Raw genomic sequence first — 15391 nt, 5'->3', positions numbered from 1 at the left:
ATTAAAAGATACATAGACCTATTAACTAGTTAAATAACTTAGTTAATAGGTCTATGGAAAGATACGGGAGTGGTGTCACCTTATCTTCTCTACATTGTAGCCCCGATTTATGCGTTTATTCCATGAAAATTATTCTGCCTGTTATCTCGGGGCCAAACTGTACTAGCTCCGGTCCTAACTCCTAATGCGTTTCTGTGTACTGTGTTATGTGTTGTATAATAAATAATATAAATTAAAATTGTTAAATAGTAAATACCTACACCTATATTTAGTAGGTATAGAAAAGAACATAATCATAATATAGTTAAATGATATTTTGTGCATGCCTACAACTTTGTAATAAAATAAAAAAACTGAAGTGTGAAGGTACCTATTGTCGATTTAGATGTGCTTCGTATTGTGAATTGCAATCCATACTTAACGAAATCTAATTTTTTTATGTATATAATTTTGTTCTAATACATTCTTGAAATAAGACAACACTTCAAATAAAAATGTTTTTCTTATAATATATCCGTCATCGGACTAAGTTGAATTATGTCAAATTTTTCATTGTTCAATTGTACATTTATTTATGTAAGTATATATTAAAAAAAATATGTAGATAATAAATTTTTTGTACATGGGAATTTATTAGGGCTGGGCCATCATTCATTCTTTATATTTAATTAAAATTAATGTTAGTGATGGTAAAAATTATTATTCATTATGATTTGGACTAGTAGTTCTTAACCGGTGTTTCACAGTAGACAAACGATCCACAAATTTTAAGAAAGAATTCCACCAAAATTTGAAAATCGTTATTAAGAAGGTTTTTAATTTTTTCATTATGATTATGTTATATTTTATTGACTGTAAATTGTTATTTGTCTATGTAATTTTAAATATATTATTCAATTTAAATAATATAAACATAACTGCGGTATTATTTTATGGCTGTAGTTAGCAAAAATCTTAGAAAATTATGAGTTATTCTGAGTTATTCAGAGCACCTAGGTTAAGAACTATTGGTATAAACAATAAAATAGAAAAACTTTTTTTAAGAAGACGTTATACCTGCATGTGTAAAACGTAATAATAGAAAATTTGTGCGGAATCCATTATTTGTTGTTACCTTTAGTATTAGAGTTAACTTATGTATTATTAAACTTAAAAGTAAGAATATTATTCTGTGATTTTGTTGATATTTTTATTTTAAAGTTTTAATATTTTACTTAGGTAGCTAAAACTTCTTAAAAATAAAAGCCTATATGATACCTTAGATAGTATTTTACCTTTCACTTTGATAACATAGATATTATATTGACTAATATTATAGTCAACAGCATAAAATGGATTTTACTGTTTACAAATTTACTATATTTTATGTTCGTAAGATTGGGGACAACACATGTGAGTATATCATCCTCTTAATAGAAAATAGTAAATGTGTAAGTAGGTACTGATTATATATTTTTAAATTCATATAGGTAGGTAGATACTAGGTAATATTAAATCAATAAATACTTAATAAGCAGGGCTCAAATTTTATGACTGATTATAGACTGATATCTAAACCTAGTTAAGTAACTAGAAAATATTATTTCCAGTGAAGTTAATACATTTTATATTATTATATAACAATTATATCTTACATCAGCGGTTCTCAAACTGTGAGGCGCGCCTCCCTTAGGAGGCGCAAGCCGTGTTATTTTGTCATAACAAAAAAAATATTTATATATTTAAATACTATAAATTTGTTATTTATTTATTCATGGGAGGCGCAATTATTTTATTTTATTTTTAGGGTGGCGTAAACTAAAAAAGTTTGGGAACCGCTGTCTTATATAGTTATATGTGTATATATTTAAAACTTATATAACACATAAATCAATAATAAATAATAAATATATATAATTATAAATTAATTTTTTTATTCTCTAAATACTTATAAACTATTTGAGTGGTTTTAATAAAAGTTTTGTTAATAGATTTTTAAACAATTGAGGAGCGGTTTTAGCTAATTTTTCAATCTACAAGTTGCTATAGAGTGAATTATTCATAAACTTAGTTTAAGTGATCAAAAATTATATGTTTTTAGTTTTTAAATAGTTGGCATTGGTTACAGATTAAAATTGGTAAAAACATGACGTTTAAAATATTTAAAATTTTAAAATTAAATACTAGTGATCAAATTTACAAATATTACTATTTTTGATTAATTGTAATCATGATTTATTTTTTTAATTCTGATCATATTTTTGATTTAAACATTTAGAGAAATACAAACTGTAATAATAAAATATTGGGTTTACGTCAGCTTTTAACTTATAAGCATTTGTTGAATCAATTTCCAAATTTTTGAGCTAATATAAAAAAACTATCTAAAATTAAGAAGTAAAAAATAATTAATCTTTGTGATTGTGTTAATATTATATACTTCAACTGAAAAACGATAAAAAGATAAATTAATTTTAATCTAGAAATAATAGGGTAATATAGCTAGTACTTTATAAAAATGATCTTTGTTAACAGTTGAACTATTTAGGGTTTTACTTTAATGAAGTTTGATATCTGTATCATCATGAGTACTATATGTTTAAAAATATACTATTTTTGTTTAAATCTATTTATATTTAAATACTGAGAATAAAATTTGAACTATCCGGATTTCTAAATCTTAGTAATGAAAACAAATTAAATCTTTATTAATAGATTTCTTCATCATATTGTAAATGTTCTAAAAGTATATTAAAATAAATAATAACCTACTAAAAAATACATTTCTATATTTATAGAAATTGGCAAATAAATTCTACATTATTAAGGAAGTTTTATTTTAAAATCAAATAAAACTTAAAATACTAGTTATTTAATTTTTAATTTAAATATCCAGATATTTCCATATCTATCATTTGTACTTATGTTTATAAATGGTTAGTATCTATAAAAATAGTAATAGTAATTTAAAACTATATTGTTCAAATTTTTTATTAATAATTTGTAGTTGTTTCTATAAAACTAGGAGATAATAATTCAATAATTGTTTGTTAAATATACAAAGTAATATAGGTAAATATAAATTATTTGTTGTATTCACATAATACAAAATAACAAAAATAATGTAATACCTAAATGAAATTGGTCCATTTTAGTTATAGTCCATTGAACTGATTAAAACAGTATTCATTGACAATCTTTATTTCAAATAAAACAGTTGAAAATTGTTTTTATTTTTACTTAACTACTGTAGTATACATTTTTTTTTCACTCTTAGTATATATATATTATTTGTTGTTTCTTAGTATGACATAAAGTATTTTTTGACTTAACATATACTATAGCAATAGTTTTAAAAAAGTTCTTAACATAAAATAAAAATGTTTATATAGTATTTACCCTACCAACACTATATTTTTTTAAATTATTTATGTTTAATAATTCAAGCATAATTTTTTAATAGTTATTAAAATAGCAGTCTAATAGTCCAGCGGTTCCTAAACTGAGGCGGGCATCCTTTAAGAGGCGTGGGCTGTGTGGTAAATAATGATATTTTTAAATCAACAATAATCTCGCATACTAATTATATTCTAAGATTATACTTAGTTCGGTAATTTTTATAAAGTTACTACATCCAGCCAGCGTTTGACCTCATTGTTCACATTAAGATTAAATATTAATATTAATAGTTATTGTTTTTTTTTCATAAAAATTAAAAATGTTGTTATTGTTGATTTATTTTGTCATAACAATAAAAATGTTTGTATATTTGAATAGTATAAATTTTTTATTTATTTATTTATGAGAGGAGCAATTCATTTTTTTTATTTGTAGCTTGGCGTTGGCTAAAAAAAGTTTGGGAACTGCTGTAATAGTCTATACTTTATTCTTTCTCTGATTATGCTCAAAAATATATATGTATAATACTTTAAAATTTAGATAAATTTCTTTATATTTTATCACTAAGTGTACATTATTTAGCAGCCAAGTGGACTACAGTTCATTTAAACTAAAATTAATATTTTATATTTAGTAGAGTATTAAATTTATATTCATACCTTTATTAACCATATAGAATATAATGTGAAGTATAAATATTGGCTAAGTTCAAACCCAGCCCTAATTTAAAATTGAAATATAATTAAATGTGATAGGTATTTGTTCTATGAGAAATTATTTTTTAAATTTAAAATTATATAGTGATCTATATTATAAAAATAACGTACTATATATCTAGTGCTAAATGGAATCAGTAAACATCGAAACTAAAGATGACATTTTGCAAAGACATAGAAATGAGAAAAAAGACATGCAATGTAAGATTCAATCAATGAAGAAGTCGGTAGCAAAGGGTGATCGGAAAAAGAAGAAAGAAGTTGCTGAGCAAACAGCAGAAATTGAAGCCAAATTAAAGCATAAACATTTAGAAGAATTAAGTACATTTACAGAGGAAAATGAAGAACCTTCTCTGATTAAAAGTTTACAAGAAGTTAAAATTAATGATACTACTACTAAAGTTAGTAGAGCTGAAAAACGGCGATCAAAAAAAATCACTCAATTGAAGGAGAGACAAGCATTAATTGAAGAACATGATATTCAAAACATTGGTGGTACACGACATATAGAAACTCAAACTTTAGTTAAGAAACTCAAAAATCTGGGTTTTGTTATTTTTGATATTCCTTCAGATGGTAATTGCTTATACAGTGCTATTGTACACCAGCTTAAAGAAGTATGTGGACAAACTTTTACTGTATCTGAAATTCGACTTAAAACTTCTGACTTTATCAAATGCAACAAAGATGACTTTATCCCTTATTTAAGTCATCCAGATACTGGAGAAATGTTAACAGATCAACAATTTATTGAATATTGCTATCAAGTAGCAAATTCAGTTCAATGGGGTGGTGAAATTGAACTAAGAGCTTTATCCCATATATTCAAAATACCAATCAAAGTAATTCAAGCTGAAGGATCTGATATCACTATTGGAATAGAGTATACTAGTTGTAATAAAGTATTAACATTAGTGTTTCATCGGCATATGTATGGTTTAGGTGAACATTATAATTCTGTATGCTCAATTTAGTGTATTCATGTTGTATACTGAATGTTTCTAATATTGATTAAATATATAATTCATTTGAAAATTAATTGCATTTGTTAATCTAAAATTATTCTTATTCTATATTTAAAAAAATTATTTATTTTTATACTGATAAACACAAGGTTATATAATAAATTATCAGTATTTACTGCATACTAAGTGAAATTTATATATCTACAGTATGTCATAAAGATGACAATTTTACATTAAAATTATATTTAAATATCATTATTCTTGTGATACACTGTCTATATAGGTATGTGTATATATATAATCAAAAGTTATGTTAATATTTTATATATTAAACATGTATGTACAATGTACATCGATAACATTATAGTTATGTATAGATGTATAATACATATTTGATTTTAATGATTATCAGGAATGAAGTGAGAGTATGTAGAAAATTATTCACTAATATTCATAAAAAATCTAGATAACTGATGTGATTTTCTTGATCAGAAATATAAAATAATGAAGTATGAAATGTTTTAATTTGGGAATAAATACCATTTTAAAAGTTTAATCCCAATAATCTTTGTTAGTATTTTTGCAAGATAAATAGACTTTTAAACTATTAATATCAAATTAGTGGATTCTGAAAATTGCGGAATCAAAATCCTCAGAATAAAATCTATCGAAGAAGAAAATATTCCAATAATATTTTTAAAATATTGACTAAAACAAAATTACTACTTTTATGGCATATATATATATATATATATATATATACTTATAATTATTGATGTATAAAATTAAGTACTTTATAAGTCTTGTAATTATTAAATTTAAAATAAAGTATAGAAAACATAGCTATATTTTATGGTGAAAATAAACACCTATTAAATAAAATTTAACTTATTTTTAAAAGAATATGGTATATCATAAAAACTAAATAGAGTTTGTTAATTTTATAGAATTTTTTATCACAAAGAACTCTAAAACACCTCCCTTTCTGATAATATTTTTATTGAGTGAGAATTTTTTTTCAATTTCCGGGTCTGTGTACAGTGAAAATTATGCAAAATATTGTATAGAATGTAAAAATTATCTGCAATTTAAAATACTAAACTTAAAATTTCTTATTTATAACTTTATAAGTAATAAGTACCTGTTAAATTAAATATACTTAATACTTGATAATCAATATTTCTTAATATCATTAAAAAAATAAAAAATAAACTCAGATTTTAAATCTGAAAGTATTTAATATTTTCAAATCTAATTTATATTATAATTATTTATGAAGTAAAATTAAAAAAGACTATACATTTTTAATAATTTTACAAATTTGAAAATGTTTTCTATTAGTATATTTAAGTGTATTTTTTAAAATTAGTTTTGAATACTTATAGTTTTATGTAAATTTATATATTTTACAGATCTTAAAAAAAAAATCAGTATTTATAGTAGAAAATAACTTATTAAACATTTTTAATCAAAAATAAACTGTTTACCTACCTATATACTTTGTATTCCTTTTATGTTTAAGACTTATGTTGTGTAACTAGTATAATCAATATTTTGTAGTTATGCTTAACATTCTAGTTAGGAAACAAAAGAAAATTATTTGTTTTTCAGCTTTTAGTGTTGATATTAGTGTCGTCTACAAGTTCTTACCAGAACATTCTTCTACACTCAATCACTGGTATTGTTTCAAAGAATAATTTTTCATATTATACACTACAAAACAGAGGATATATTTCTATTATATTAATATCAGAGTAAGTGGTTCTTAACATGTTATACTAATATATTAGTATATTAAAATATATTTATTTTAATTTAGAGAAGGGGACGCTGATTTGTACGTATCACAGCCTCATATTTCACATCATCCTACTTTTGATCCAGATACATATTGCCTTCAATCTACTACATGTGGAATTGATATTCTTCATATACCTAAATGGTAATATTAACAATAAATACCTCATTTCATATGTATGTTAAGTTTGTAAATAGGATTGTAACTTAGTATGTTTAAAAATTATTTTTCTGAATTGTGTTTAACTTCTTGACAAACAATGCTTATTATAAATGTTTTTTTCAATGTTTGATCATGGGGAGCCATGTTGATGTAAATATAAGTATTAATGTTTTTTTCTTATTGTATAAAGTTTTATATTGTACCAATATATTTATCATACGCTTATTTATGACACATATCTTTTCACTAAAATTGTTGTCATAAAAATGAGAAATTTCTGATTTTTATTTTTTCCTTTTCCCAATCATAATCTGTTCCTATGAACTACATATTGTTAATTTGCTATTTTAAGTGAAAAGTAAGCAAAAAAACTAACGTGTTTTTATTTCTTCTATGTAAGTAAAAAACAATTAATTAACAACAATTATAAATTAAATTTTAAATTAGTGATTAATTTAGAGTAATAAAAATTATAAATAATTTATTTTTAAAGTTTTGTATAAAAAAATAAATCATTTCTTTAGATTATGCAATTCAATAATTTAAAACTGAATGAATTTTAATAATTTGCCAAGGCATTTATATTTAAATATTTAGTTCAAATTAATAGTTATATTCATAATTTTTTTATTTTTAATACTATTATAAATTGTATTAGCATCATTTTATAAATTAACAAGATTTATTTAAATTAATTGTATAATTTCAGAAGTTAGAATCTTAAATACAATTCAAATATAGATGTATATCATTATATTTTATTAATTTAATAAGTATTAAAAGGCATTAAATAATTAGTCAAATATCCTTTTATATTTTCTTAAAATATAAGATTTTATTAATTGAAATATAACAAATAAAATATCAAAATCTCATGTAACATTACCAAGTATTTGGGATCAATAGAATGTATTGTTATTATTTAATATAGTATTTTTTCTTGTTTCATAATAAATATCTTTGATAATAAAATACTTTTATTTTTTCATCTATTTTTATAAAATGTACATTAGTAATTAAATATAAATTTAATTAACTTATTTTTTACTTATTAAATTTATTTATTATAGGTTTAAGCGACCCATTTATCTTGGTATTTATGGTCACCCTTCTTATGAAATTACCAGCTATACATTAGACATAATTCAAAATTCAAACCCTGGTGAAGAATTTAACTTGAATTTGTTTGAATCAGAAGAAGGAAACGAAACTCAATCAATAAATAATGATGAAGACAATGATGTAAGAAATTAAATTGAATTAAATGTCTGTTGTATTATTTCAAAAAAAAAAAAACAACTATTGTAAATACTTGTTAAGATAAATTTTAATAATATTTCATATGTTTCATTAGAAATCAAAAATTTAATTTAATTAAAAAAAAAAATAGTTTTTGTTGTAAAATGTTCTTACTGAGTACTTAGTACAAATAATATATTAATTATTATCATTATTATTTAAGGAAATTAATGAAAAGGCTGAACAGGTGATCGATTTATTTGGTATACCTTTACAATCAATTTGGAATTTTATTAGTATCATCATACAAGTATTATTTTTATGAACATTAATAACTAAACAAAATGCTTCCTTATGAAAATCAAATGTTTCTGGATGTTTTACATGAGGATGGCCTAGTAATATGTGCTAAGTAAATTTAACATATGTTTTATATTTAATAATACAAATATATTATTTAATTATAAAATATTTGTGTAGGGGCCTTGGATTAGAAACTGTGATATTGAACATAATTAAAGTGTTCTGTGACCCTGGTAACTTAGTATTAGTTATTGGTTCATCTAGTCCTGAAGAAGATTTTTGGATTACTCAATTAAAAAAAGATGGTATTAAACCATTACCAAAAATATTATCTGCTGACACTTCAATAGCTGAAAGGTATTTCATTTATATATTATAACATTGATATACATTTATTTCATATCATTTTATATTAATTTTTTAGAGAAAAAATTTATCTTCAAGGTGGAGTATTATTTGTATCATCCAGAATATTAGTTGTGGATCTTTTAAAACATAGAATTCCTACGCCTCAAATAACTGGAATTTTGGTTTGCCGAGCTCATAATATTTTAGAATCTTGTCAAGAAGCATTTGCTTTAAGATTGTATCGTATGGAAAACAAAGTATATAAGTATAATTATGTATTAAGCTAGTAATTTTGGACTAAAATCACTGCACTTTTATTAATAGTTTAAAAACCAATTAACTGTTATTACTGTAATAATATTTATTTTAATACTCTTACTTAATTACAATATTATTGCATTTTAATATGCAAGTTTAATATCTTAGTAATTGATTAAAGGAATATTGTAGAAAAAAAATTGCATATTAAAGCATACATTAATATTATTTACTTATTGATTATTTTTTCCATATTTTTTAAATTTCTAAGAGAATATAATGTGAACATTTGAAGATTTTTTAGAGAGTATTAGCATCATATTGTATTTGTTTTAAGATAATATAAATCTGGGTATCTGGCCCTTACTTATAATTCGTTTTTAGAATAAAATGATTGAAAAATTAAATGTGGACATGTGGTTATGGTAACCCCTTAAATTCTAGGTAGTTTTATTATTCTTTATATTTATTGCTTAGCAAAAAAGCTGACTAAATTTGAGTATATTTGAATATCAAAAATTATTTTATAACTTACTAGAGCTTAGAAGCTTTATAAGTTGCATATTTTTCTGTACCTATGTTCTTAATTTATAGCAGACTAAACAATAAATCCTTTTAATCAATGATAAGTTCAAAAACACTAATTTAAAATACATATTTTTGCAAATTTTTAGGAAAAAATTATTTATTTATTTATTTTAATAAAATTGATGTTTCCTTCCTTCTAATATCTATAGTTTGACAGTGTAGTTTTCTCATGTCGGTTAATTTTTAAATATAATGTTATATAACTACATGTTATAAATATTTAAATTTTTTTGTATACTTATTACTCAGTACATTATCTTAAAATGAATACATTTTTTGCATATTTAATATTTTTTAATGGGTATGTTGTTATTTTTAGTTTCTATCATTTTCCGGCTATATTAACATTTAAATGTAAATTTTAATGATTTTTTTTCAGACTGGATTTATTAAAGCTTTTTCAGCTTCCTCGCAAACATTCACTTATGGGTTTACTAAAATTGAAAGAATTATGAAAACTTTGTTTGTTCCTAAATTATATCTTTGGCCCAGATTTCATCTTGCTGTTAAGTCAAGTTTAGATAAAATAAATGTAATATTTCAAAATTCTATTATAATTGATTATTTTTGATTTTTAATTTATTTATAATTTTAGCCTGAAGTCATTGAGTTACATGTAGAATTAACACCTGCAATGATGGAAATCCAAACATCTTTACTTGATCTTATAAATTATTCAATTAAAGAATTAAAGAGACTTAATCCTTCAGTGGGTATTTTTTCTGTTAAAGTTTTATTTTATTATTTTAATAGATACTTTTCACTTAATATTATTTTATGTATAGCTTGACACTGAAGAAATTACTGTTGAAAATAGTTTATCAAAATGTTTTCATAAAATATTACAAACACAATTAAACCCAATATGGCATAGATTAAGTAGCACAACAAAGCAATTAGTTTCTGACCTTAAACTTTTACGAAATTTAATGATGTAAGTGTACAAATATAAATATATATTCCAGGAATATTATTTTATATTATTTCTATCTATTTTTAAAATGATATGTTATTATTTTAAAAAATTTTGTTTACATTTTCATTATTTATATTAAAAATTGTTATTTAATATGCATGTTTTAGATCTGTCACATCATTAGATTCTGTTCGATTTCAATCCATGTTATCTAATTATTCTTCTGTTGATTATGTACATCGTAGTTCAGGATGGTTGTTACTTGATGCTGCAGAAACATTATTTATTACTGCTAAACGCCGTTTATTTAATTCTAAAAAAGGTATTTTACAATTTATTAATAAATGTTATTACCTACTGAATATTATTTTATTTAGAAATTTGTCCAGAACATAATCCCAAATGGGGAGGATTGACAGAAATTTTAAAAGAAATTGGACAAAGTTCAAAAGATAATGGTGAAATTGTATTAGTACTTGTACAATCTGCAAAAACATGTTGCCAGTTAAAAAATGTAATAGAATTAGTATTTATTTTTTACCAAATATATCATTAGTACAGTATACAAAATATTATGATTATAATGGATGACTTGATGTTTATATAGTTACTCGTCCAAGGAGCAGATGCTTTACTTTTAAATTTGTATAAAACACATATTAAAGATAAGCCAATAATATCCACACAAAAGGATACAACTAATGAAGAATTGGAAGTAAATGAAAATTCAAATAATGATGAGGAATTGGATGAAAATGATTTAAATAACTGTTTCACTTTAACTCAAAGTAAAAATGAAGATGGATTGACATTCACCGAATGTGCTAATGAAACTCAGGTATACAATAATTTTATTTTATTATTTTTTTTCTATATTGTTCATCTATTCAAATAAATAGTATGAAAAATGCCAAACTTATTAATTATTAATTTAATTATGTAATGCATACTTAACACATATTATATGATAAATATTTTTATTTTTATTTATTTAATAATATATTTTATGTATGAATAATTTGTATATGATTTACAATAAATTATCATCATAATAAAAAATATTATTTGTTTTAGAATGAAACGTTAAAAGAACCAATAATAGTATTACAGCAGTATAAAAAAGATGGAGATTTTTTATCTCTTCCTCGCACACTTAGAGAGTTACAACCTAAGTATATTGTTATGTATGATGCAAATATGACGGCAGTTAGACAAATTGAAGTAAAACTTATTATTTTTAGTATAATTATATTATTTTGATAAATAAATATTATTTTATAGGTTTTTCAAAATTCTGATGCAAAATATAAGTTAGTTGTTTATTTTTTAATATTTGGAGGATCCACCGAAGAACAAGCTTATTTAACAACTCTCAGAAGAGAAAAATTACTTTTTGATTTTCTAATCAAAGAAAAAGCAGTATGTGTGATTTAAATACTAAATATATTACATTATTATTATTATTATTCTACTCTGTTATATTTTTATTACTTTTATTTTAAATTTAGGTAATGGTTATTCCCAAAGGTCAAGATGGCAAAGATGAAGATTGTCCTGAACTAACTCGTGATTTAGGTGTTCATCCTTCAGAAATGTTGGATGATGATGATAAATCATATAAACCAGATGAAAAGCATATTAAAAAAGATACACCTAAAGTTATTGTTGATATGCGGGAATTTAGATCTGATTTGCCTGTGTTACTTCATCGCCGTGGCATTGACATAGATCCAGTCACTTTACAAGTAATTTATATCATGAAAATATTACATTTTTTTTTTGTGTATCAATTTAAATATTTTGTTTAGGTTGGTGATTACATTTTGACACCAGAAATGTGTGTAGAACGAAAAAGTATTGATGATTTGATTGGTTCTTTAAAATCTGGTAGATTATATCATCAAGCATTAATGATGTGTCGTTATTATACAAAGCCAATATTACTTATTGAGTTTGATCAAAACAAACCTTTTGATTTACAGGTAATTTTCTTTCTTTGTTATGTTTATATACTTAAATTATTAAACGGAATGATAAATGTATTGATTTTACCGTGATGTATGTTTTTTTATCTGTTTTCCCGTTTTTGTTCTGTAAAACTTTTCAATTTTTAACATAGAATAATTTCCAGTAGTAAATTAAATCTAGTTGGTACTTTTGGAAATTCAAAAATAAAATTTTCCAGTATTTTTCTTCATAAAGAGAAACAATTAAAAAAATTAGGAAAAACAAGAATTTTTACAATAAACCACTTTTTGAAAAAATTGATTTCTTCACTTTGTTATAATTTAAGAACGAATAATCACAGAAACTTGAAATATTCAGTGTTTATATTATAATTTTCTATGTATGATGTAATATATAAAGTATTTTTATTCTGAGTTATTTATAGATTTTAAAATGTCAATAAAAAAATTTAACTTCATCAAAATGTTTAAAAATGTATTGTAAGGTATAGGAACCTTATGTTGTATTAATAAAAAATAAAGTCGAACATAAATCCACAAACAATTTTTATTGGAATTTGAAGTTAGAATTAAAAAAATTGTTTTTAAATCACTAATAATATGATAAAATATATTACAAAACCATAAAAAAATACTGATTATATTTAACTTATAGGCCATGTGTTATCAATGGTAAACGGACGTTTTTCCCCCTCCGTTTCATCACCATAAAAAAAACCAGTTCATGGATGTTTCGTCACCAGCAATTATTAATCATCTTATTCACTTTTATGACATTTTGTGTTGACTTAATATTATATTGTATGATTATTGATTATGTATTTGTATATTTTGTAGTATTGTCATTTAAACATCTAATTGTCTTTAGATTATCAAAGTATGCCGTGGACCGAACGTCCTATGGCTTATAAATTGTTGTGAAAAAACTTTCTTTCTTAATAATTGCTAGGGACGAAACGTCCACTATTCGTTATCAACATATTAAGTATCTATATTAGACATAATAAGTTTTGAATGTCCCCAAAGATTTATTGTAAATTATAATTTGTAATGTTATAAACTATATTATTTTTATATTTATATCTAAATAAAATAATCTTAATATGTAAATAATAACTAAATTCAAGTATATTTTTCAGGGAAGATTTTATCTTAGCAAAGATATGACAACCAGTCATCGAAATGACATTACTTCTAAGTTGCAACTGTTAACTTTACATTTTCCAAAGCTTCGATTAGTATGGTCTCCTAGTCCTTTTGCTACAGCAGAACTTTTTCAAGAACTTAAGGTCATTTTTAGTGTCAAATTAAATATTTGTAATTTTAATTAAATTTATATTTTGTTTATCATGAGGAATAACTTATTTAATAATTTAAAATATTACCTTTGTCAACTCAGTTATTTAATTAGTGAATTTATTAGAGATCCGTAGTTTTATATATTTACTTATATTAATTGTTTTTATATAGGAAGGAAAAAGTCAGCCAATATCATCAGAAGCTGGTGCAGTTGGTTTAGAGGCCGGACAAAATTTTGATGAGGAAATATATAATGCAATTATTAAGGTTAATAATAAAAATAATAATTTATAATTATTAAACAAGTTAGGTTATGTAAATTGTATATTATAATATTGGTTATGATTTTTGATCAAGTATCCATCTATTGTTAGTATATACTTAATTTTTTTTAATCGACTCATTTGTTTATTTCACATACTTACTTTAATATACATATTAATGGTAGTGATTCCAAATTCAGTACTCTCGAAAATTAATATTTCCAGAAGCAACTAAAACAAATAATGTTGTTAGGTTTGAAGTACTTAATTAAAGAAATTAAATTTAATATAGACAATTTAAAATTTTAATTTAAAAGTTAAGATATTTATGTTGTTATTATAACTTTCTAAAATCTCAATTTCACTTTAGATGATGTAAATCAAATTGCTCCTTTTACCATTAAATTATTTAACTGGTACCTAATGTAGAAAATAGGGTATTTTACTAGCTGCTTTTTACTTTACTTGCTTCAATATTTTAATTTATAATAGATAAAAATTATATCATTTTATATAATTTATTAATAAGTAATATATTTATAAAAATTTAAAATTGTTTTTAGGATTTCATGAGTAAATTACCTGGTGTAACTACTCAAAATATATTAAACTTATTGAATAAAGGACAGTCACTTACACATATGTTGAAAATGTCATTACAAGAATTAAAAACAATCACTGGTAACTCTCAAGATGCAGAAACTTTGTACAATGCACTTCATAAAAAACTAAAATCAACTAATGAACAATCTAGTGCTAAACCTCAATCGAATAAAGGTTTTCGTGCAACAATGAATAAAAAACGATTTAAACATACAAATTCAAAATAGTCAAACAAATATGTATTTCTTATGCTTATATTTATCTATCTTTAATAAAAAAATTAAATTATAATATATCATACATCAACATTTTGTACATTTATTTAGAAAAAAGCTATAATTTGTTTATTTTTTTTTTCTATAACAATTGGTTAAGTATTTATTTAATAGCTACATAACTTTTAGTAGTGCCACATATTTGTATTATTTGTTGATATTATATTATGATATGTATATCTTAACATCTAAAAATACTGATTATAATATTATAATTCATTTTTTTCTTACCTTTTTTATTTCTTTAAAACTGCGACTGCCATCGGCGCAAAAATAGTAGAAGAGACTTGATAGGCTAATCCTCTTAACTGTT

General features: G+C 22.7%; 3 protein-coding genes across 3 annotated transcripts; all 3 read left to right on the top strand.

Annotated features, from left to right (window-relative positions):
- Window positions 1-172: 172 nt before the first annotated feature.
- Window positions 173-5133, top strand: LOC114129521 (deubiquitinase OTUD6B). The gene is made up of 2 exons (XM_050200292.1): window positions 173-576; window positions 4217-5133. The coding sequence occupies exon 2, from the start codon at window positions 4223-4225 to the stop codon at window positions 5066-5068; it is 846 nt and encodes a 281-aa protein (XP_050056249.1). The 5' UTR covers window positions 173-576; window positions 4217-4222; the 3' UTR covers window positions 5069-5133.
- Window positions 5134-5473: 340 nt separating this feature from the next.
- On the top strand, window positions 5474-8273 carry LOC126549398 (UPF0669 protein C6orf120 homolog). The gene is made up of 3 exons (XM_050198477.1): window positions 5474-5478; window positions 6879-7001; window positions 8090-8273. The coding sequence occupies exons 1-3, from the start codon at window positions 5474-5476 to the stop codon at window positions 8271-8273; spliced, it is 312 nt and encodes a 103-aa protein (XP_050054434.1).
- LOC114129523 (DNA repair endonuclease XPF) lies at window positions 8113-15311 on the top strand. The gene is made up of 17 exons (XM_050200278.1): window positions 8113-8261; window positions 8482-8670; window positions 8739-8918; window positions 8986-9166; window positions 10135-10287; window positions 10351-10464; window positions 10541-10689; window positions 10839-10993; window positions 11049-11185; window positions 11279-11509; window positions 11746-11892; window positions 11953-12090; window positions 12180-12416; window positions 12480-12653; window positions 13778-13927; window positions 14109-14204; window positions 14764-15311. The coding sequence occupies exons 2-17, from the start codon at window positions 8603-8605 to the stop codon at window positions 15028-15030; spliced, it is 2577 nt and encodes an 858-aa protein (XP_050056235.1). The 5' UTR covers window positions 8113-8261; window positions 8482-8602; the 3' UTR covers window positions 15031-15311.
- Window positions 15312-15391: the final 80 nt, after the last annotated feature.

Source organism: Aphis gossypii, chromosome 1 (genome assembly GCF_020184175.1).
Source record: "Aphis gossypii isolate Hap1 chromosome 1, ASM2018417v2, whole genome shotgun sequence".
In the NCBI taxonomy this organism is placed as follows: Eukaryota; Metazoa; Arthropoda; class Insecta; order Hemiptera; family Aphididae; genus Aphis; species Aphis gossypii.
Note: the sequence above shows the minus strand (reverse complement) of the source record. Positions and strands in the feature narration are given on the sequence as shown.

Bases quoted from the DNA above. Each gene is read 5' to 3' on its own strand.
- LOC114129521 (XM_050200292.1), top strand. From the start codon at position 4,223: ATGGAATCAGTAAACATCGAAACTAAAGATGACATTTTGCAAAGACAT.
- LOC126549398 (XM_050198477.1), top strand. The intron at 7,002-8,089 runs GTAATATTAACA...TATTTATTATAG, and splicing joins ATTCTTCATATACCTAAATG to GTTTAAGCGACCCATTTATC.
- LOC114129523 (XM_050200278.1), top strand. From the start codon at position 8,603: ATGCTTCCTTATGAAAATCAAATGTTTCTGGATGTTTTACATGAGGAT. The intron at 9,167-10,134 runs GTATATAAGTAT...ATTTTTTTTCAG, and splicing joins TGTATCGTATGGAAAACAAA to ACTGGATTTATTAAAGCTTT. The intron at 10,288-10,350 runs GTAATATTTCAA...TTATAATTTTAG, and splicing joins CAAGTTTAGATAAAATAAAT to CCTGAAGTCATTGAGTTACA.